This window comes from Diaphorina citri, unplaced genomic scaffold (assembly GCF_000475195.1).
Source record: "Diaphorina citri unplaced genomic scaffold, Diaci psyllid genome assembly version 1.1 scaffold147, whole genome shotgun sequence".
Taxonomy (NCBI): domain Eukaryota; kingdom Metazoa; phylum Arthropoda; class Insecta; order Hemiptera; family Psyllidae; genus Diaphorina; species Diaphorina citri.
Genome location: NW_007377584.1, coordinates 176821 through 197617, shown reverse-complemented (window position 1 = coordinate 197617; position 20797 = coordinate 176821). Strand labels below are relative to the sequence as shown.

General features: G+C 36.1%; 3 protein-coding genes across 8 annotated transcripts in view; 2 read left to right on the top strand and 1 right to left on the bottom strand.

Annotated features, from left to right (window-relative positions):
- Nucleotides 1-20797, bottom strand: part of LOC103505040 (protein tramtrack, beta isoform-like) — a 39435-nt gene that overhangs the window by 11011 nt on the left and 7627 nt on the right. For all 3 annotated transcript variants that reach the window (XM_008469346.3, XM_008469347.3, XM_008469348.3), the window contains exons 2-7: nucleotides 2724-2935; nucleotides 2289-2480; nucleotides 1893-2105; nucleotides 1426-1606; nucleotides 1027-1077; nucleotides 795-872 (exon numbers count right to left, since the gene is read on the bottom strand). In XM_008469346.3, the coding sequence (XP_008467568.1) occupies nucleotides 795-872; nucleotides 1027-1077; nucleotides 1426-1606; nucleotides 1893-2105; nucleotides 2289-2480; nucleotides 2724-2906 (898 nt within the window). In that variant the 5' untranslated portion in view covers nucleotides 2907-2935. The remainder of the gene's footprint in view (nucleotides 1-794; nucleotides 873-1026; nucleotides 1078-1425; nucleotides 1607-1892; nucleotides 2106-2288; nucleotides 2481-2723; nucleotides 2936-20797) is intronic.
- LOC103505047 lies at nucleotides 3131-10109 on the top strand. Its single transcript, XM_017442240.2, has 3 exons — nucleotides 3131-3272; nucleotides 8131-8178; nucleotides 9209-10109. Exons 1-3 carry the CDS (start codon nucleotides 3131-3133, stop codon nucleotides 9403-9405), a joined length of 387 nt encoding a protein of 128 aa, XP_017297729.1. The 3' UTR covers nucleotides 9406-10109.
- On the top strand, nucleotides 11205-14101 carry LOC103505046 (xyloside xylosyltransferase 1). Of its 4 annotated transcripts, none has more exons than XR_003390326.1 (6): nucleotides 11205-11657; nucleotides 11943-12169; nucleotides 12443-12564; nucleotides 12883-13007; nucleotides 13179-13497; nucleotides 13685-14101. XR_003390326.1 is itself a non-coding variant. In XM_017442242.2 (6 exons), exons 1-6 carry the CDS (start codon nucleotides 11322-11324, stop codon nucleotides 13570-13572), a joined length of 1017 nt encoding a protein of 338 aa, XP_017297731.1. In that variant the 5' UTR covers nucleotides 11205-11321; the 3' UTR covers nucleotides 13573-14101. The 4 variants fall into 4 exon arrangements, 2 of the variants coding, with proteins under 2 accessions (XP_017297731.1, XP_017297732.1); XM_017442242.2 differs by having other exon boundaries at nucleotides 13179-13315; nucleotides 13503-14101; XM_017442243.2 differs by having other exon boundaries at nucleotides 13179-13353; nucleotides 13541-14101.

The window sequence follows — 20797 nt, the reverse complement described above, 5'->3', positions numbered from 1 at the left end:
ATAAAAATTGAGGGAAGAAAAGTAGAAGAATAGTTCTTAGCAAACACCAACTAGAAATATATTTGTACTGTATACTGAATTACTGAATGCGCTCAGGCGGTTTTCATGCTAAACCCTTGTCAAAAAAATCATACACTTAAAAAACACGAGGGATTCATGCAACCATTTTAATAGTTTTTTCTCTTTCGAAGATTAGTTATGTAGGTATTTAGGGATAACTAGTTTGTAAAAAAAAAAAAAAAAACAAAAAAAAAACTTTAAACTTTAAAAATAAACATAAAAATATTATTTTAAATGATTACACAGCTCTAAAGATCCGTCTCTCGAATTTTCATAAACCATGATGGCAAATTATCACTTTATTCCAAAAGAGACTGATATTGGGTATCAAATCTCGCATAGAACTTCTCTCAACTCGTAAAGTAGATATGAGTAGAGACCTCCTTTACAACACGACAAGCGTACCAGCCTGTGAAAGGCCAAAACATGCAAATTTTGTTGTCAACTTCTTGATTTTCAATACTATCTACAGCCTGTCAAATATTGCAAACAATAGCAAAAGTTTCAGTAACATGACTTTCCTTGTGTTCTCTGAAATCACCTTACTTATGTCCAAAAGCTTTCAAGTCTAGGTAAACTTATAGGATCAAAATTCAAATCTAAATAAAAATAGCAAAGTCTGTGAGCCATTTTTGTCACTGATTTTCATTTAAAAATTTAAACTCAAATGTAGTCCAAAGGGGTAAAAAAGTCACCAAAACCAATGTAAAGAAAAACAACTGTTTTTGGCTTACCTCTACTGCTGGCTCGTCCTACTTTTGGAACCTGACCTGAAGATTGAGTTGATATTGAATTGACTGGCGATATTGAGCCTGAAATAATCAATCAATTAAAATAGAACTTGGAGACTTTCTTTAGAAGATATACACAGTTGCATAGTAAAAAAGTAAAAATGACTAGATAAGCCCACAAGGGCATCTTCAACAGTGAACAACAATAATGTCACAGATTTTTGGATTTACTTACCACTTGCATCACCATCATCATCTTCCTCTTCATTATCATCTGTGTATTGCACTACGAACAGAAAAGTCATTCATGAACAAGTTAATATTAAAGAATGGTTCAAGTTCTGTGGTAGGATTGTACAATTCCTGACAGATCTCAAGCTCTGGGGGTAGATAAAGAAGTTTGTGCAATTTCTTTGACTGTATCCCAATTTAATGATATACCACTTGGCCTCAAGAGGGCAATTTACAATTGAAGAACTACATCAAACCAATTGTTCAACTCACAACTCCATGAGGCTGGAGGTCCTTAAAATACACAAGTACTTAGACAGATGTAAAACAATATTATAAAAGAAGTTAAGACAGATGTAAAACAAGATTACAAAAGAAGTCAACAATGAAGTCATTTACTTACTTTGATTGTCATCCTCCACTTCTCCTGTGCTCGAGTAAGTTGTTGTATTGTTGTACGTGTTGGACTCTTCATCGGGGTCAATACTATCCTTGTCCATCCCTACTCCACTCAAACTATGTCTATCATGTTGATTCACCAATGAGCTGTCCATACTTCTCGAGTCCTCATTTTGAATCTGTGACTGGAGAAAAGAAATAGAGTTAATTTAACCATGTACTGAGATATGTCTCAAGATTGTGTTGGCCCTTAAATGATAAATAAAATAATTAGAGAAATAATAAGAAAATTGCACATTACTCTTGCCTAATTTTTGAAAAATCTCAGAATAATAGTCACCTACAGCCAATAAGTGCGTGAAAGCTCCTTGATACTATATCAAAATGTAAATAAGGAAGCATGCATGTGGAAACTAAGTTAAATATTACAGGTGAGTTTTAGAGAAGGACTTTGCTGAGTTTTATGCTTACTTTTGAGTTACTCATTAAATTTGAGTCTTCTTCCAACCCATCTTCAGGTCTATTGCTATTGGGAAACAGTTTCCGCCTTTTAGAAGTGGGAGTCGTAACTGGTACTGTTGGTGCAGGAGCAGGTACATTTGTAGACACACTGGCAAGAGGTGGCACTGGTTTTGATCTTTTCACTATCTTACTTGTTTCGTCAGATGATATGTTTCTATTCTCCTGAAAAACTCATGAATATTACAGGAATGGTTGGATAAAGTTATCAACCCTACCTAGTTGATAAAATTTTTAGGTGTTTATTTACGCAAAATATTATGGGCTTCAGAAGAGGGGAGCTAAGTAAAAAAAAAAAAAAATCATGTAAACTCAAGTAAGAAAGTACAGCCCATCTCTGATATTTACCTCATTGTCTCCCATCATATTTGAAGCTCCTGCCAAGCCTTTGATTTGTAAAGATTCAGCCGTTTTGAGAAAGCTGTCCATACGGGACTTGGAAATATATACAGTGCCTTGATACACAAAGCATAACACTGCTTCAATGTCCTCATAATTGATGTCTTTCAGAATAACTACGGGGTGCTGACAAGGGTTTTCCTGAAGAAAAACAGAAGGGGAGACATGGTTAGTGTGGTTATGCACTTGCTTGCTATGCAGAAGGTCACAGGTTTGATGCCCTGCACTGACAAAGAAATTAGCAATTGAATATTGATTGCAAATTCTCAACAGGTTACTTTCTGCTGTTGAGTCTATTACTATTTACTTACTCTGGATATAATGAATGTGGTATTGAATCACATTTCTAATGGAGACAAAAATAAATACTAGGATAAAACTTACCCTAAATATTGTTCTGAAATAAGAACTGCAAGCAGAAAGAATAACTTTGTGTGCTGTGATCTTTCTACCATCACACAAGATTGTCACATCAACAAGGTCTCCATCAGTACGTAATGAATCAAGCTCGGTGATAATGTTACTTGTGTAATTGTTCCACTTTAAACAAAACAGTTCATTTGCCATTCTTTCTTCTATGTCAGATCATGAAATACCTGGAAATACATACATGAATTTGAATAAGTAACTATCACAAAATGGACTCGTAATACACCGTGATTCAACCCAAGTGTTTACAGTTTACATGAAGAATAACATCACTTATCATTAGGTTAATTGGGCACCTACCTATATTCAAACAAACAGTTGGAATTATTTGAAAGGTACCTACCTAATAAGCCTGTTGCATAATGTGTCTTTTGTATGACAAAGAACTGGGAGTAGAGAAAGAATGGAAGTACATCAGGTATAACTATAATGTTGTTGAGAGTTGGATTACTCCTACCAAACGAGGATGGAATATTGATGGTTGGGCCACAAATGAAATCCTCCGTATACAATAAATACCCAGCTTAAAATAAAAAGGGTAGAAGAAAAAGTTGAAAAACAAAAAGGGACAAAATAAATAGCTACACAAACGAAACAATTTCATTCTAATAAAGGAAAGACTAACTATAATGTTGTTGAGAGTTGGATTACTCCTACCAAACGAGGATGGAATATTGATGGTTGGGCCACAAATGAAATCCTCCGTATAACATAAATACTTTGCTTAAAATAAAAAGGGTAGAAGAAAAAGTTGAAAAACAAAAAGGGACAAAATAAATATAGCTACACAAACGAGACAATTTCATTCTAATAAAGGAAAGAATAAAAAGAGGATGAAGAAGGAAGAGCAGAAATAAATATTATGAAAGCTTCCCATGAGCTATTCATTGGGACTTCCTTTTCATTTGCCATTTACATATTTTTCGTGGAGAACCTCCAGCATATTCCAAACCTGACAGGTATACTTTTCACAGCAGAAATAAATATTATGAAAGCTTCCCATGAGCTATTCATTGGGACTTCCTTTTCATTTGCCATTTACATATTTTTCGTGGAGAACCCCCAGCATATTCCAAACCTGCCAGGTATACTTTTCACGGGGTTAAACTGTGCTCGGGAAAAACAAGGGTCTGGCAAGACAAGTGAAGCATTTTTTCTTTTGTTTTTCTCTGAATTACTCTTCGTCCGGGTTCTTTTGTGTGGAGTATCATCACATCTTGATTAGAGGCGGGAAGTTTTCATTTGCTTTCGCATTGTTCTCACGTTGGAGGAGATGAAGGGGAAGGTTGGAGGAGGTGGAAATGAAGGTTGGTGGAGGTGGAAATGAAGGTTGCGGAGTCGCGGGAGGGAATGGAATTGGGAGGTGAGATTAATTCCATATAACATTGGGGTCCCACCGGCAACCATTTGCACACCGTACCACACGACAGTAGTTTCTGTATTCTAGGCTAAGGGACCAAAAAATGCTAGGTATACGAGTATTGCCCATGTTTCCAATGCTCAGAATTACTCAGAATAAGCAGGAGTATCCCGTCTCCCCTGGGGATTCAAAATGGACGGGATTGACCTCAATTGGAAAGATTTTTCTACCCTAAGGAGCCGCAGGCATCAGAATTCACATCACTTCATGAGATATTGCTGAGCATGATTGAAAACGACAATGGCTTCCAAAATATCAACGAGATGTATCAGGGTAAAAAAAATCATCAGAAATTGGACGGGTGCTTTCAAAAATAAGTGCCAAAGTATAAGTACCTACTTGTCAGGACTACAATCATTAAGTTATGCTGTTGATAAGACCTAAGAACTACGCCTGATATTTTACTGAATCTGAATTATCTGAGGCATATTGCAAAGATCTATCAAGCGGAAATGATTTCCTGGCAGATGAATTTCCTGGCTTAAGGTTTTGCCAATTTAACTTGATTTAACAATATCTATGCAGAATTACATTGAAATGACACTAGAAAGTTAAAAAATAAAAATAGATCTGGTGTTCTCCGACTGCCAACATTTCATCTATTAACTCTAAGCTCTAAAGTAAAGGACGAATTGTATCCTTTAGTTCTTCTCTTCTATCTTGGAGAAAACAATGAACGAATTGTTTTATTTCCGTTGAAGGTACTCCACTCCGGTGTTACTGTTATTATTATTTTTATATTTCGTTTTCTTTTAGGAAAAGAAATTGTCAAGAGATTTCTAAAAATGTAAGAAGAGCTTCGTGGAATGTTTCAAATATTTTTCCTCTTACCTTTTTATTTTTTTCTGTTTTCTTCATTTATTTGTCTACGAATTTCTATTTCATTTCAGCTTTTTGCCCAAAAGTCCCATTTTAGCTTATGAATAGTATACTCTTTAAAGCTTTCGAAATTTTCTAAATTTCATTTTCGTGCGAAATATTTATGACTTTCCAAGTTTCTATTGTTTTAAATAGTTCTTCTTTATTTTGAATAGTGTCAGTTTTAATACTTTATTTAGATATTGGACTCAAACTAGGACAAGCAATCCCATTCCAACAACAAAACCTGGAGGTGTTCTGTCAAGTTATTTGCAGCTCGAAGCAAATCCCAAGGTATTGTGGGTTTGTTCTTTCTTTTCTGTAAAGTTCCTTTGTTTCATGTCACGAAAACTTTTTTTTTTTTGAAGGACAAACATCAGGATTGTATCAAATTAATATACCTAAGTAGGGTATTATTTTCCCTTGAAAGTAGGTACCTACTAATCTTTTTATACTAGAACACCTGATAACTCTGCATGTATTTTTCAAAACATTAAATATTGTGGAGTTATGATGCGATGACAGCAAAACTGCAAGAGCTAAAACTGAAGAAATTCTCATCAAACAGCATCAAAAATACAAATGAAAAACTCAAACTGAGGAGTAGGCAAATAATTATTGTATTATTTTAGTCAAGTATCTCCTACTCATACAGAGCTACAAGATTTCAATTCCTGTTTTCCTATTTCGGATTCTTGTTTACTTGAAAGATCAACTCAGCATTTCTTGCTCTACAGCCCTCTGTTTTCAGTGTTTTTTACAAACAAGCACTTGTGCCTCATATCTCATAAGGTCCACAGTATACAGAGGTCTACAGTACTCTACAGCTACAGCATCAGCAAAATATCCTCTCTCTTCCCGAAGCTTGCAAGTTCGTATCAGAATCAAATCCATAAGTAAATAAAGAAACACAAAACAGACACATTATTCTCCGTTTGACAAAAAGCTCTTTTATACATTAAATGTAGTGGAAATTTATAAGAGGAAAATATATATACCGAGTGCGAAAAAAGAGAGAGAAAGGGGAGGTAAAAGACAAAAGACAGGATGAGATGGAGATAAATTGTTTGAGAAAAGAGAGAAACAAGCTGGGCCCGTCCCTCCGGGAATTTTTTAGCCCGTAGTTTATTCGATCGTGATTAGAGAAAATCAGTACCTATATACCTGCCTAATTTGTTTAATTGAGCACAAATTAATCGCTCCAAGCTCAAGGTTGGTTGAATTAAAAACTTAATTTATTGCGGCCACTTAACGTAATAGATCTTGAGCACAAATTAATCGCTCCAAGCTCAAGGTTGGTTGAATTAAAAACTTAATTTATTGCGGCCACTTAACGTAATAGATCTTTTTTTTCGTTGTGTTTTTAGAGAAATAAATTAATCAAGTGCACTTTGTGCAACGTTAGGGGAAAGCAGAGCATCTTGGACAGCAAGGTTTTGATTCTATTTTAGCCGAATTTAGCTCGTCTCATTTTGACTCCACAGTTACTTGATCAGCAATTCAGCGAACTACAGACCCGCGCAGAAAGTCCAGCAGAGCATCTTGGACAGCAAGGTTTTGATTCTATTTTAGCCGAATTTAGCTCGTCTCATTTTGACTCCACAGTTACTTGATCAGCATTTCAGCGAACTACAGACCCGCGCAGAAAGTCTATCTTAAAAACCATCCTCAAAGCTCCCAAAGTGCACCTAAAAGACTGTAGACCCTTGCTTCACATTTCGCAAAATTTTGACGTCACAACTGTTTATTATAAATGGATTTGCAACGTTTTTTTAATGATTTTCCTTCTGTAACAGCTACGTCAAAGCTCCCAAAGTGCACCTAAAAGACTGTAGACCCTTGCTTCACATTTCGCAAAATTTTGACGTCACAACTGTTTATTATAAATGTACATGTAACGTTTTTTTAACGATTTTCCTTCTGTAACAGCTACGAATATTACTTCATGTCTTTTGAGAAGGGCTAAATAGAAAATTCGAAGTTTTTATGGAACGCGACCCTGGGGATAAGTGACTTTTTAGTGTCTTGTTGATCCTATTCTGGGGCGCAAGTATTTTACATATTAAATTTGACAGTGTTCCATGACACTCAACTTTACCCTATCAAAAATTGACTGCACTGTAGGTACCTATATCTATTAATTTTATTGTTTCATAGAGATCACAGCTACCTATCTTAACGCGTGTAGGTATGGGTCCCTACCCTACGTAGCATAGGTAGGTACCTACCTATTCGCTTACAGGTAGGTACCTTCTAGGGAGGAAGGTACGAGTAGGTACTTGGTTTGCTGGTTCATTATTTCGTAGACGATTTTTGCATTTGGGTAAAAATTATGCACAGAGAGCCAGAGAGGTTCGAATTTTTTGACGATATCTAAAGTATTCGCGCCGGTTCATGCAAAATGTACGTTTCGACCGCTAGGCCGAAACTTTGAAGAAGCTCAAAAAGAGTTCGCCCTTCTCGGAACTTAGATTTCGACCAAAGTTCTCCAACTCAACGAGATTCGATAAAATTAATGATGTAGGTATTTTTTTTTTTTTTTTTTTTTTTTTTTTTTTTTTTTTTCATATTTAGACAATTAAAACAAGGTATTTTTGTTTTGGAACGGTTTTGTTTATATGTAAGTTTTATGATTTTATACTAGATTGTATAGGTACCAATGTAATTTAAATGAATAGCATTTTTGCGGTCCGGTGGTTATCACATGGTAAACTCAAAGGTCCATTTTGTTATTACCTATGGGTATGCTCATTACAGTCATTACCGATTGAACTGTAAAATCGGCCATTTTGCGCAGACTACATTTCTCATTACGTTTACAATTCTCCTTTTTGATACTCACACAATAAACGAAAATGCCAAAAATGCAAGTAAATTTGTTTTTCCTTAATGTGACCACAATGAATTATTTCATTTTTATTTATTACCCTAGTGATGTCGGGAAGGGATGCTACTCAATTTTCGGTCCGGGTTTCGAACCCGTCTCGCAATCCATGAAAGATTAAACGTTCATGACAACTCTGTCAGCATTGTCAGCCTTTTTTGCTTGACATTTTCACTAATTTGAACTACTCTTTCCCCCAGATGCCAACAGAGGACAGCAGTCTTTCACTGAAGAGGAGTTGCCAGCAGGTAAAATATTTTCCACTCAGTTTCCCCCTTTTCTTTTGCACGATTTGGAAAATCAGAGATTTCATTTTCTTCTTATTTTTATTTGAATTTTATCTATCTTTGAATTAAGAAAACTGTGTGAGCGTGTATTTCTCCTTGTATCTTACTGAAGTTCTGTAGCTTTCCCCCCAAGGGTCTTGGTCTAGAATTCTTTGTTTATTTGGATCTTTACGATTAAATACAAATATTTTCCACTCAGTTTCCCCCTTTTCTTTTGCACGATTTGGAAAATCAGAGATTTCATTTTCTTCTTATTTTTATTTGAATTTTCTTTTATCTATCTTTGAATTAAGAAAGCTGTGTGAGCGTGTATTTCTCCTTGTATCTTACTGAAGTTCTGTAGCTTTCCCCCCCAAGGGTCTTGGTCTAGAATTCTTTGTTTATTTGGATCTTTACGATTAAATAGGGTACGAAATGCCCTCTCGCTTATTTTCTAGTAAAATTCTAGCTGCGACCCTTGCGTAAAACGTTTTCTTTCTTAGTGAGGAGTGTGTCCATACTTCGTATGTAGGCAGTTGTGCTTAAGTGAAAGCTGTTTCTTCTTTTACTTTCTTGTTTGAGTCTTTTTAGTGTTCTGTATTTCTCTTCAATGCATTTTTTTTCTTTTCCTTTAATATTTATTTTCTTTATTCTGCCCTCTCCTCTATCCTTCTTCCTCTCCTTTGTTTGATTTTATCTTTTCTTTTTCCTATTACAGTCGAACCTGTCTAAGTGGGAATCCAAGGGACCGACAATTTTTTCCCACTTATCCAGGTTTCACAGTTAAAAAAGTGTCCTACTTAGAGAGGTTGCCATGAAGGGGCCACGATTTTTTTTTTTCCCCAGTTATCCAGGTTTCCCACTTAGACAGGTTCAACTGTATTTTATATCTTCACCTATCAATCCCAATTTATCTTTATCATACATCCTTCTTCCGTTAGTTCCAAGAATGTTTTCCCCTCTATCTTTCTTGGTTCAATATTTTCTTTTATCTTCATTATACTTTCCACAGGTTCTCATTTAGCGCAATGGGGCAACTGTCCTCACTGTGGTCAGAAATATTCGAATCAGTCGGCGCTCAAATATCACGTCCGACTAGTGCATTCAGACTTGACCAATCGCCTTTGTTGCTACCTGTGTCCACGAGCATTTACTCATAGGGACTGTTTTAAGAAACATATGTGGGAGCGACATAAAGTCCGCATTTGAGTCGACATTTTAACGATCTGAGATGGGAACCTCAGTCACTATTTTATTAGTTTAAACTAAGTTTTCAACGAATCATGATGTGTTTAGTTGGGTGGAAATGCACGGATTCGGTTCAAACTTGATCGAAACTTATAAAATGGAGACTGAGGTTCCAAGTCTAAATTTCACTTTTTAAACATATTAAAGGACGTATTAAGGTAGGCTTTATTTCGTGAGAAAGATCTTTTAAAGTAAATTAATGGATCTTCATAAACTGCTTTGTTTGTTAGATTTTTACGAATCGTGTAAGTTTTGTTTTATTTTCTCGTATTTTTGTTTAATCGAAAATTGATCAGGTATATTTATTTAGTTTTTTCCTTCAGTCTTTCCACCAAGTGCAATGCTTTCATGAGAAAATACAATATATTTTTTGATATTAAGGTATCTTAGACTACTCTTAAAATCAGTTGCCTTGGTAACGGCAAAAATTAGTTCTAAGAGTATAATAAGTGCAAATTTTCGTTTTTAAAACGATATTGTTATGTAGGTAATGTTAGTTATGTTTAATTTATTATATATTTTTTTAGATTGTTATCGTTTAATTGTTATACATAGTTTATAGCCCCTTGTTTTTATACAAACAAAATGTTACCATTAAAGTATTTTTCACAATTTTTTTATTACAAAATTTAATTTATTGTTAATCCAACTTATGAATACTTGAATTTTTGTTTTCATTTCTGACGGAAAGACCTACTAATACTTAGGAAAAACGAACTCGCATAAAACTAAGAAGAACATTGGGCCAGTGGGGTACATAGGAAGCTTTTTTTTACATTCAGAATTTTTCATGGAGAGAAGAAAGTGTGTTTGTGATTGATTAATTTGATTTTGCATAGTAAGATTAATCCAACTTATGAATACTTGAATTTTTGTTTTCATTTCTGACGGAAAGACCTACTAATACTTAGGAAAAACGAACTCGCATAAAAACTAAGAAGAACATTGGGCCAGTGGGGTACATAGGAAGCTTTTTTTTACATTCAGAATTTTTCACGGAGAGAAAAAAGTGTGTTTGTGATTGATTAATTTGATTTTGCATAGTAAGGTTATGCACAGAGAGCCAGAGAGGTTCGAATTTTTTGACGATATCTAAAGTATTCGCGCCGGTTCATGCAAAATGTACGTTTCGACCGCCAGGCCGAAACTTTGAAGAAGCTCAAAAAGAGTTCGCCCTTCTTGGAACTTAGATTTCGACCAAAGTTCTCCAACTCAACGAGATTCGATAAAATTAATGATGTAGGTACCTAGACCAATAATGTCCCTGGGCTGTATTTCCAGAAGGTACGGTTCGGCCGTTATTCAATGCCAAAGTTCCGCTACTTAGGACTAAAACGGGGAAAAGGGTCAAAAGGAATTTGCGGTTCTCAGGACTTTACCTTTAGCCATAGGTCAGCCAAAAATATGTACCTACCTATATTTGATTACATTTTCAATTCAGGATAAGGAATGAAAGGAAGGAACCTATAGAGAAACTTTTGTACCGACGCGACATTGTCACATAGGGATCGTGTAGACGGATCTTACCTCTGTGGAATCTACTCGTTGATGAGACTTTACCTTTAGCCATAGGTCAGCCAAAAATATGTACCTACCTATATTTGATTACATTTTCAATTCAGGATAAGGAATGAAAGGAACCTATAGATAGAGAAACTTTTGTACCGACGCGACATTGTCACATAGGGATCGTGTAGACGGATCTTACCTCTGTGCAACTGTCTAGGCGCGGGAAATTTCAAAAATTCAAATTGATAACAGAATAGAGAAAAGCGGGTATTTGGATTTGGCTGGATTTCTACTTCTTTTTCTTTGGTCTCTGCATTTTGCTGTTTTTCTTTAAAGTTAGCCCAAGCATCAATGACTATCCGTTTTTCATGTTACGAAATATCTATCGGCTACGATTCGTCGTTGTCGGGTTACTAATTTTCATAATAATCTATCTCTACAAGAGCTCTTACGTAAGATCTGGATCCAATGTTTTATTCCTCCAAGACAAAGTCTATATCTGGTGTACTTTTAGTCGGGTCAAAGATTACGATACTCCATTCAAAACCAAGTTTAGGAACTTTGCTTCTTCGTTGAAAAACAATTCAGACATCCCTGTTTCTTTGAACATTGTTGTTGACACCCAGAGTCAAGAGATTGCCAAGCAAATTCTGTCCGATGTCTTTGCAAATAGTTCCTTGATAGATGATGTTCATAAAGTTGAGGTAAGGTAATGATAGTGGTTATTTATACTGCTTACATAGGACAAGAGGCCCAACCATTCAAATCATACTAGATTTCTATGGTTGCACACCAAGTTCAATATAACATTCCCAATATAATAAGGGTGTTTTTCACTGTTTTGTACCCCCTGAGGATGTAAAAGTTTATTTTTCCTTCAGGGTGTTTGAATGATGCTATACCCAATTTATTTATTTTTAAACCTGCACCTAATGACATTTAAATGTGTGTAAAAGAAATCATAAAAACATTTTGATTTTTATTTACAGGTATTCTACCACAATATCAATTCTATTGTTATGCAATTGGATCAGATGATAAATACCATGAAGCCTTACTTCACACCCGGCAACAATACTTATTATGGCAATGCTTTGTTCTACATTTCTTTGGGACTTCATAAAATCGTACCATCTCACCAGAAGAAAATTATCCTCCTGGATGTTGATATTCAGTTCAAAGCTCCTATATCCTTGCTTTATCAACATTTTCAAAAGTAAGTAAATAAATCATGCTCTTTTATTTAGTAATTCTACTCATTCTTTGACAACACTTATCAGTTACAGTTAAATTGGTTTCTAGTCATTATTGATTCTGACCAAATGTTTTCTTTTTCTTTCAGGTTTGCTTCAGATACTCTGTTTGGTTTGGCCAGATCATGCTCTTTTATTTAGTAATTCTACTCATTCTTTGACAACACTTATCAGTTACAGTTAAATTGGTTTCTAGTCATTATTGATTCTAACCAAATGTTTTCTTTTTCTTTCAGGTTTGCTTCAGATACTCTGTTTGGTTTGGCCAAAGAACTGAGTCCGGTATACTTTCACATTTTACAAAAGTATAGAAGAAAGTATCCAAAGTCAAAATTGGGTTTAAGTACCATGGACAATGGTAACCAAGGTTACAACAGTGGTGTTGTACTTATGGATGTAGAAAAGCTTAGACATTCCATTGTCTATAAAAATGTAACCAAGAAGTCATTTGTACAGTATTTGAGCTCGAAATATAGTTTTGTGGTAAGTTGTAGTAGCAAAATAATTTCCATAGTAGAGTCTGTAAAATCACAATTCCTTTTTGAATTCAAAATATGTTGTGAGAGTAAGATGCAACTATCTGCATAGGTACTTACAGCTCGCTCTCTATTGTTCATACACCAAAGGTCTAAACTTACATTTTTTTTTAAATTGGGTTTAAGTACCATGGACAATGGTAACCAAGGTTACAACAGTGGTGTTGTACTTATGGATGTAGAAAAGCTTAGACATTCCAGTGTCTATGAAAATGTAACCAAGAAGTCATTTGTACAGTATTTGAGCTCGAAATATAGTTTTGTGGTAAGTTGTAGTTGCAAAATAATTTCCATAGTACAGTCTGTAAAATCACAATTCCTTTTTGAATTCAAAATATGTTGTGAGAGTAAGATGCAACTATCTGCATAGGTACAGCTCACTCTCTATTGTTCATACACCAAAGGTCTAAACTTACATTTTTTTCACCATTTTCAGGGGCACTTAGGTGACCAAGATTTCTACACTCTTCTGTCATTCGAGTATCCAGAATTAATATACACTTTGCCATGTCAGTGGAATAGATCTCTGTGCCAGTGGTGGAAATATCATGGCTATATGGATATTTTTGACAAATACTTTTATTGTCCTGGAGATATTTATTTGTATCATGGTAATTGCAATACACCTATTGACCAGAAATAGGTAAGAATTTTTTTATATTGTATTTTTTGTGTGCATACTTTGTTTATACATTAATATAGTGTGCCTTTTTGTCCCAGTTTTGCCCAAAGAAAAGAACACAAAGAGGGTTTTAGACAAATACTTTCATTGTCCTGGAGATATTTATTTGTATCATGGTAATTGCAATACACCTATTGACCAGAAATAGGTAAGAATTTTTTATATTGTATTTTTTGTGTGCATACTTTGTTTATACCATTAATATAGTGTGCCTTTTTGTCCCAGTTTTGTCCAAAGAAAAGAACACAAAGATGGGTTTTTTGAACTTGTTTTATCTGACCTTCTCCTTCCTCTGTGAAAAGCCCTGGTTCTTCAGTCAATTTATTGATTAGAAATTCTTACTCCACAGAAATAATAATGAAAGATAACTGATAAGATGCCCAATCTAAAATGAAAAACACGTGTGTTTAAATAATAAAGAATAAAATAATTATGCGTGGAAAATGTATTGAAATTTTCAAGTGTTTGAATCAGACAAATATTTTGACATTAGAATATGAATTGAAAAATCTTTATACAATTACAATATGCTGCAAATGGTGCTCATATTTGAAGAAGGAACAATGGAATATTTAGGTTACAATGTGAATTTTGAAGGATAAGACATGAATTCGGCGTCAAAAAGAAATGAAAGATATGTGACCAGGTGTTATATTATGATAGAAAGGGTATTTTTGAGATATGTATTACGCTTAACTAAAGTTATAGGGCACAACCTGAAAACTCTAGAATTAATTACGGGTTTGTACAATGTACACCCATCTAAGCGTAGGTGTCACAAAAGTCCCTTAGAAAGGTTTTAGAGTCATTAGTTTGAGCTATGAATGAGATTTTCCAACGTCTTTCAAAATTGACTTGGACGTGGTTTTACTTCTTCCTAAGGTGTGACCTATAAACTCTAGACATGAACTTTCTTTAAAGCAGTTAAGGCTAAATTGTTCGAAACAAAAATAAATGAAAAGAGGTGCCATTTGGTTGGTTAATTATGATTAATTACATACTCGTACACTTATTGCTTTCTATTATTTTAGTAGTTATAGTTTCGCGTTAACTTGGAATATTTGGAGCCATTTCTTTCAATTAAAAGTCACGAGGAAAGATAATTTGTCCTAATGCATTGTACAAAATCAATACAGTTTTAAAGTAATGAATTCTCCTAATTCTTTCTTCGTAACGGAACACAATTTTATTTTTCTCGCTGAGCGATGTTTTCTTGCTGTTTTGGCACTGGTGACAAATTAGACACGCTTTTTCCTCAGAGTAGCAAAAAGGGAATATGTTTGATTTTTCCTTAGGCTATTGAAAGAGGGGCTCAATAGAGACCTCCCTAAAAAACGAAGAAGAAGGAGCATTAGAAGAAGACAACGATGAAGAATAGGAATCTGAGCGTCAATGGAATGTCCCTTTTCACTAAATTATATTGAAATAATGACATATTTCATTAGTTTTTTTTTGCTCATCTTTCAAAGTCGTCAATCTTGGCATTACACGATTCCATCACATTTGCCGTATTCCCTCTCTGTATCGCCAGCCCAAACTTACATCAGATTCTTTCTTAGCAATTAAAGTTCTCCATGCGTCCCAACAATTGTTATTGGGTGGAAGATCTCCTTTTGGAGAATCCTGCCACATTAAATAAAGCAAAAAAGAAATAATAAATGTTTAAGTCACCCATCCATTTATTGGCCTTTCTCGGCGTAGCTTAACACAGGTAACGCTGAAACCGGTCTTAAATGATCGACTGACGTGTGATCTAAAACTTTCTCTCTTTGAGTTCATAGGTCGTCGCGACAAATTTCAAGATCAGAGCTCATTTGTGTGAGAAAATGTGATTTTTTTTTTTGCTTTATGGTTCTCTGGACAAAATTCGCACCACCACTTTCGTGTTCCTGGTAGACCTTTGGCCGGTAGACCTTTAATTTGATATATAGGTCGACCAGGTTTGGATAAGTCCTTCTATGGGGACAGACAGACAGACACCGAAGCGAATACAATAGCCACTATACCTTTTTTTTTTTAATTACTATCGTGATAATAAAGGAAGGACGGGCTAAGGACAAGAGAAGAAAAGAGAAGAAGCGAGAAGGGGCGGTCGACCAGGTTTGGATAAGTCCTTCTATGGGGACAGACAGACAGACACCGAAGCGAATACAATAGCCCGTCCACTATACCTTTTTTTTAAAGGAAGGACGGGCTAAGGACAAGAGAAGAAAAGAGAAGAAGCGAGAAGGGGCAGGAAAGAAAAGGAAAAGCGAGAGAAGAAGAGCAGAGAGAAAACTGGGAATCCGAACTCAAAGCACAATATTGGATATTGTTTCTTGATGGCAGGAAAGAGGAAAAGCGAGAGAAGAAGAGCAGAGAGAAAACTGGGAATCCGAACTCAAAGCACAATATTGGATATTGTTTCTTGAGGTTTCTTCCCGCTTTTAGCCACAAGGAGATAGTTATCTTCCCTCTACTTCAAGAAATTTCTCTTTTGATAAAAATTAGTAAGATGATGCGCAATATTATTTCCCAATCGTCTTTTAACCGATACTTGAAGAACTTTTTAAAGTTCTTCAATGAATTAGTTAAAACTAATTCACAGCGTTTCTTGATCCCACAGCTGCAATAACCTTGCAATCCCACCATTCCACTTCCATTCCCTTCCATCTTCCCTTTCTCTTCCCACTATTTCAATGCCCACCAACACTCAAAACGATAGTAAAAAAAAAAGAATTATCTCAAAAAATCTACTCCCTATAAAAATGTCAAAGCAACAAGAAGCAACGACTGACAGCAACCAAGGGGTTAATTTAGAACTTTTATTGTGATTGACATTTTTGATAAGGGCTCCCCATTTTTCCCTCGAATAGAGCAAAAAAGAGAGAGAGAGAGAGAACATTGCTGTCAGTTTCATATTTATGTTTCGCCGGGTACAATGGCACTGCAGTCATTTCCGTGGAACTATTATGTTTATCGTTACCATTACCATGTTGTTTCCAATGCATATATAATGTTAGTGCCATCGCTGGAGAATTTGATAGTATACGGCGTGGTCAATACGAATGTAACGAAAAAAAAAAAAAAAAAAAAGAGAGAGAGAGAGAGAGAGAGAGAGAGAGAGAGAGAGAGAGAGAGAGAGAGAACATTGCTGTCAGTTTCATATTTATATTTCGCCGAGTACCGAGTACAATAGCACTGCAGTCATTTCCGTGGAACTATTATGTTTATCGTTACCATGTTGTTTCCAATGCATAATGCTATAGTGCCATCGGTGGAGAATTTGATAGTATACGGCGTGGTCAATACAGTTCTCGGGTTGACCCAGGTCATTATGAGATTATGACACACATCGGGATGGACATGCTACAACACAGACAACACCAGTCAGTAGTTTCCTTACTACCTATACCTACAATAAAAACGGCGAAAACACACCATTTAAAAAAAAAAAAAAAAAAAAAAAAAAAAAAAAAAAATGGAAAAGTTGCAGTTTTATAAATTTCCGCCTGGATATTTTCTCCCCGCTAGAGATGTATTGTTCGGAGATGTACAAGGCAGAAGACTAAAAGACAGACCCAGAATCAGATGGATTGAGTCAGTCAACGAGGTTATGCAAAGCACGGGTCTAGGGGAGGCAGATTGGGAAGACAGGACCATTTGGGGGAGGAAGCTTGTCGAGGCAATCGATCAACGTCGGTCTGAGATGCCACGGCAATAAGTAAGTACATAAGTAAGGAGATTTTCTATTTTTCTAATAATTCTAACATATTTTCTTCGGATTCTTTATTGGATTTCGAAAAAAAAATTGTTCTTAAATTTGTGGAAATTTATGAGGTGACACTCGTCCCGTTACGCCCTTTTCTAGAAATAGGAGAACTTTCCTTAAGTATACCATTAGAAGAGAATAAAATAAGTTTCAAGTGAAAAGTTTGATAATGATCCGATGCATGAAGTTGTGAAAATACTGACGATACGATAATTCCATTTTTATGATCCACATTTGAAGTCCTAGAGCTCAAATTGAGATCATTTGTAGACCCCCATACCTAGATAAATTGTAAAGAAAGTCCAGTTTTAACCCAATGAACCCAAAAGGCCCTTTTATTTGGGGAGTCGGAGGTAAAGACTGGAGGAGTTGTAAGGTGGAGAGAACACATTTTTAGTTAATTTTATTCATTTTTCTTCAGATATACAATTTTTTCCTTCTTCTTTCTTCTCTTTGTCCAGATAGCTTTTTCTGGTAGCCCTTTAGGTCCTGCATCAACCCTCAAGCGTTGTACAGTCGTTCGCGGGACACCCTGTATAGTATATACCATTAGAAAGAGAATAAAAGAAGTTTCAAGTGAAAAGTTTGATAATGATCCGATGCATGAAGTCGTGAAAATACTGACGATAATTCCATTTTTATGATCCACATTTGAAGCCCTATAGCTCAAATTGAGATCATTAGTAGACCCCCATTCCTAGATAAATTGTAAAGAAAGTCCAGTTTTAACCAATGAACCCAAAAGGTCCTTTTACTTTAATTTTTGTAGGTTCATTATCGTCTGGACACCCTGTATATCGCTCTTCACACAGCGAGGTGTATTCCATTATTTTTTCAATATTTTCATCCGACACATATCTGATTGGTTTTTTTTCCCCTCGTGATGTAAAAATGGAAAAAAATGGCATTTCCTATCCTCCACTTGGAAATAAAAACACAATACTAAATTGAAAGCTAAATGCTACAATATTGGTTCCCCTGTACATATCCGGGAGAGGGAGAGTTGACAGGGAAAATGATTAGAGTCATTTCTGGTGTTCTAGTGTTGAGCTGTGTCCACACTGTCCACACATAGACCTCGTCGGTCGATGTGGACTGAAACCGTACACTGCCTCGACAACATAGCCTCACCTCTTCACCTCGTCGATCAACGATCAATCGTCACCCTGTATATCGCTCTTCACACAGCGAGGTGTATTCCATTATTTTTTCAATATTTTCATCCGACACATATCTGATTGGTTTTTTTTTTCCTCGTGATGTAAAAATGGAAAAAAATGGCGTTTCCTATCCTCCCCTTGGAAATAAAAACACAATACTAAATTGAAAGCTAAATGCTACAATATTGGTTCCCCTGTACATATCCGGGAGAGGGAGAGTTGACAGGGAAAATGATTAGAGTCATTTCTGGTGTTCTAGTGTTGAGCTGTGTCCACACTGTCCACACATAGACCTCGGCGGTCGATGTCGACTGAAACCGTATACTGCCTCGACAACATAGCCTCACCTCTTCACCTCGTCGATCGACGGGGTGGACACAGCTTTACTCCAGACTCCAGAGCAGTCAGCACCCAAAACGTAATTGGTAGTAGGTATTGAAACCAAGAGACACTGATTTTTTTTTTATATATATATTCGAAATTTCTTGGAAAAACAGCGATGAAACACTGATTTTATCATCATCAAATCAAATCTTAAATCGTTCCGTCCAAGGGTACGGGTCGGCTGTGTACAAAGCCTCTCCACCATAATATATTCTATCATTATATTTCTGATGAATATTGATGGTGTTTGGATTTTGTCCTGTTTTGGATAACACACAGAGCCTCGGAACTGATTTTATAAAGGAAAATATTCGAAATTGGAAGAAACTACACTATACCCATACTTTTTAGAATCAGAGATTTCCAACTTCGTTGAGTCTACGGGCCGCCAAAGAGTCGGCCTTTGCTCCGAAGGCCGCAGGAGGTTTCTGGTTACCATGACAACCTGTTCTTGATGACTGTGTTGAGCTATAAGCCATCCGTTTAGAATAAGCTATTATTTCCTTCACTATTCAAGGCATTGTGTGATAAACAGCCGTGATTTGCGACAATATTACTTCCAATCGATAGGTTTGAATACAACGTTTATCTCCTGATAACTTTTCCCTCCTATTCTTACGAAAAGTTAAATCAACCATGAAAGTAATATTTATTTCTTCAGCTCCTCCTCCTCCTCTTTCTCCTCCTCCTCCTCCCTTTTCTTCTTTCTTTTTCGTCTCCTCCTACTTTGTGATAGGTTTTTGCTGTTTTTATGTGTAGGTGTGAGAAAAAAAAGTTAGAATAATCTCGAGAAAATAAAATAAAAACATTATTCAAATCCATTTCTTCCTTTTTCTCCTCCTTCATCTTCTTCTCCATCTTCCTTCTTCTTCTTCTCCTCCTCCTCCTCTTACTTACCTAGTAGGTATCTACCTAAACATAATATTATTTAAGTAGCCAAGTAAATATATCTAGAACTTTCAACGCAGGTAAGCTTCAAAGGAAAAAAGAATGCAGAGTGCCTCCTACATAAATACATACGTAGGTATCTACTAAGTAAAGCAGTAAAGCTCGGACCATTTTTTTTTTCTTCAGCTCCTCCTCCTCCTCCTCCTCCCTTTTCTTCTTTCTTTTTCGTCTCCTCCTACTTTGTGATAGGTTTTTGCTGTGTTTACGTTAGTGTAGGTGTAAGAAAAAAAAGTTAGAATAATCTCGAGAAAAATAAAATAAAAACATTATTCAAATCCTTTTCTCCTCCTCCTCCTTCTTCTTCTTCTTCTTCTTCTTCTCCTCTTCCTTCTTCTTCTTCCCCTCTTCCTTCTTCTTCCCCTCCTTCTCTTCTCCTCCTCCTCCTGCTCATTCCTCCAATCGATCTTCGACAAGCGAGGAAAAAAGAACACCTCCACCAATATGACTAAGTATTGCCATTAGCCGTGTACTTTGTATACTCTGGCATGCTTTATTGGATAGAGGCCAACGCTGTGAACTCTATCCGGAGGTGATAGTGGACATGGGAGGTGTGGTGGTGGACATGGGAAGTGTGGAGGTGTGGTGATAGTGGACATGGGAGATGAAGAGGAGTATGTTATGTTTGGGATAATGTCCCATGAGCTTTTTTATAAGGGAGGCAAAAAATAACATAGTGAATGCCGTATTAAGGCCGGGGAGGGTAGGAGAGGTTTTCGGACTGAACCAGGGACGTTATTAGGTCACCCGGGTCCCGGGGGGGTGACTCCAATAATGGGACCATCCAAGCAACATTTGGACAGCATTAAAAGTAGAAAAGAACCATCCATACGGGGCATTGACTTTTGGGTGGTTCTTTTCTGCTTAATGATGTCCATTTAGAATTTAAACTGTGGGGGTGGGGGGAACAGGGACTTTCCTGTCTCATTCTACATATGAGGTAGGTACATTCTCGTCTACAAACAAGAATACTTGGAACTTTTAGGTACATAGTACGTACCTGCATTATTACTTGGGCACTTCTAGTCTATTTTATTATTATTATTTGAGGACTAAAAAATTCTGGTTTCAGGCCTTAAAAAGCCCTGACCCACGGCAAATAGCACAAGATGACCCCCCTCCCCCCGTGGACG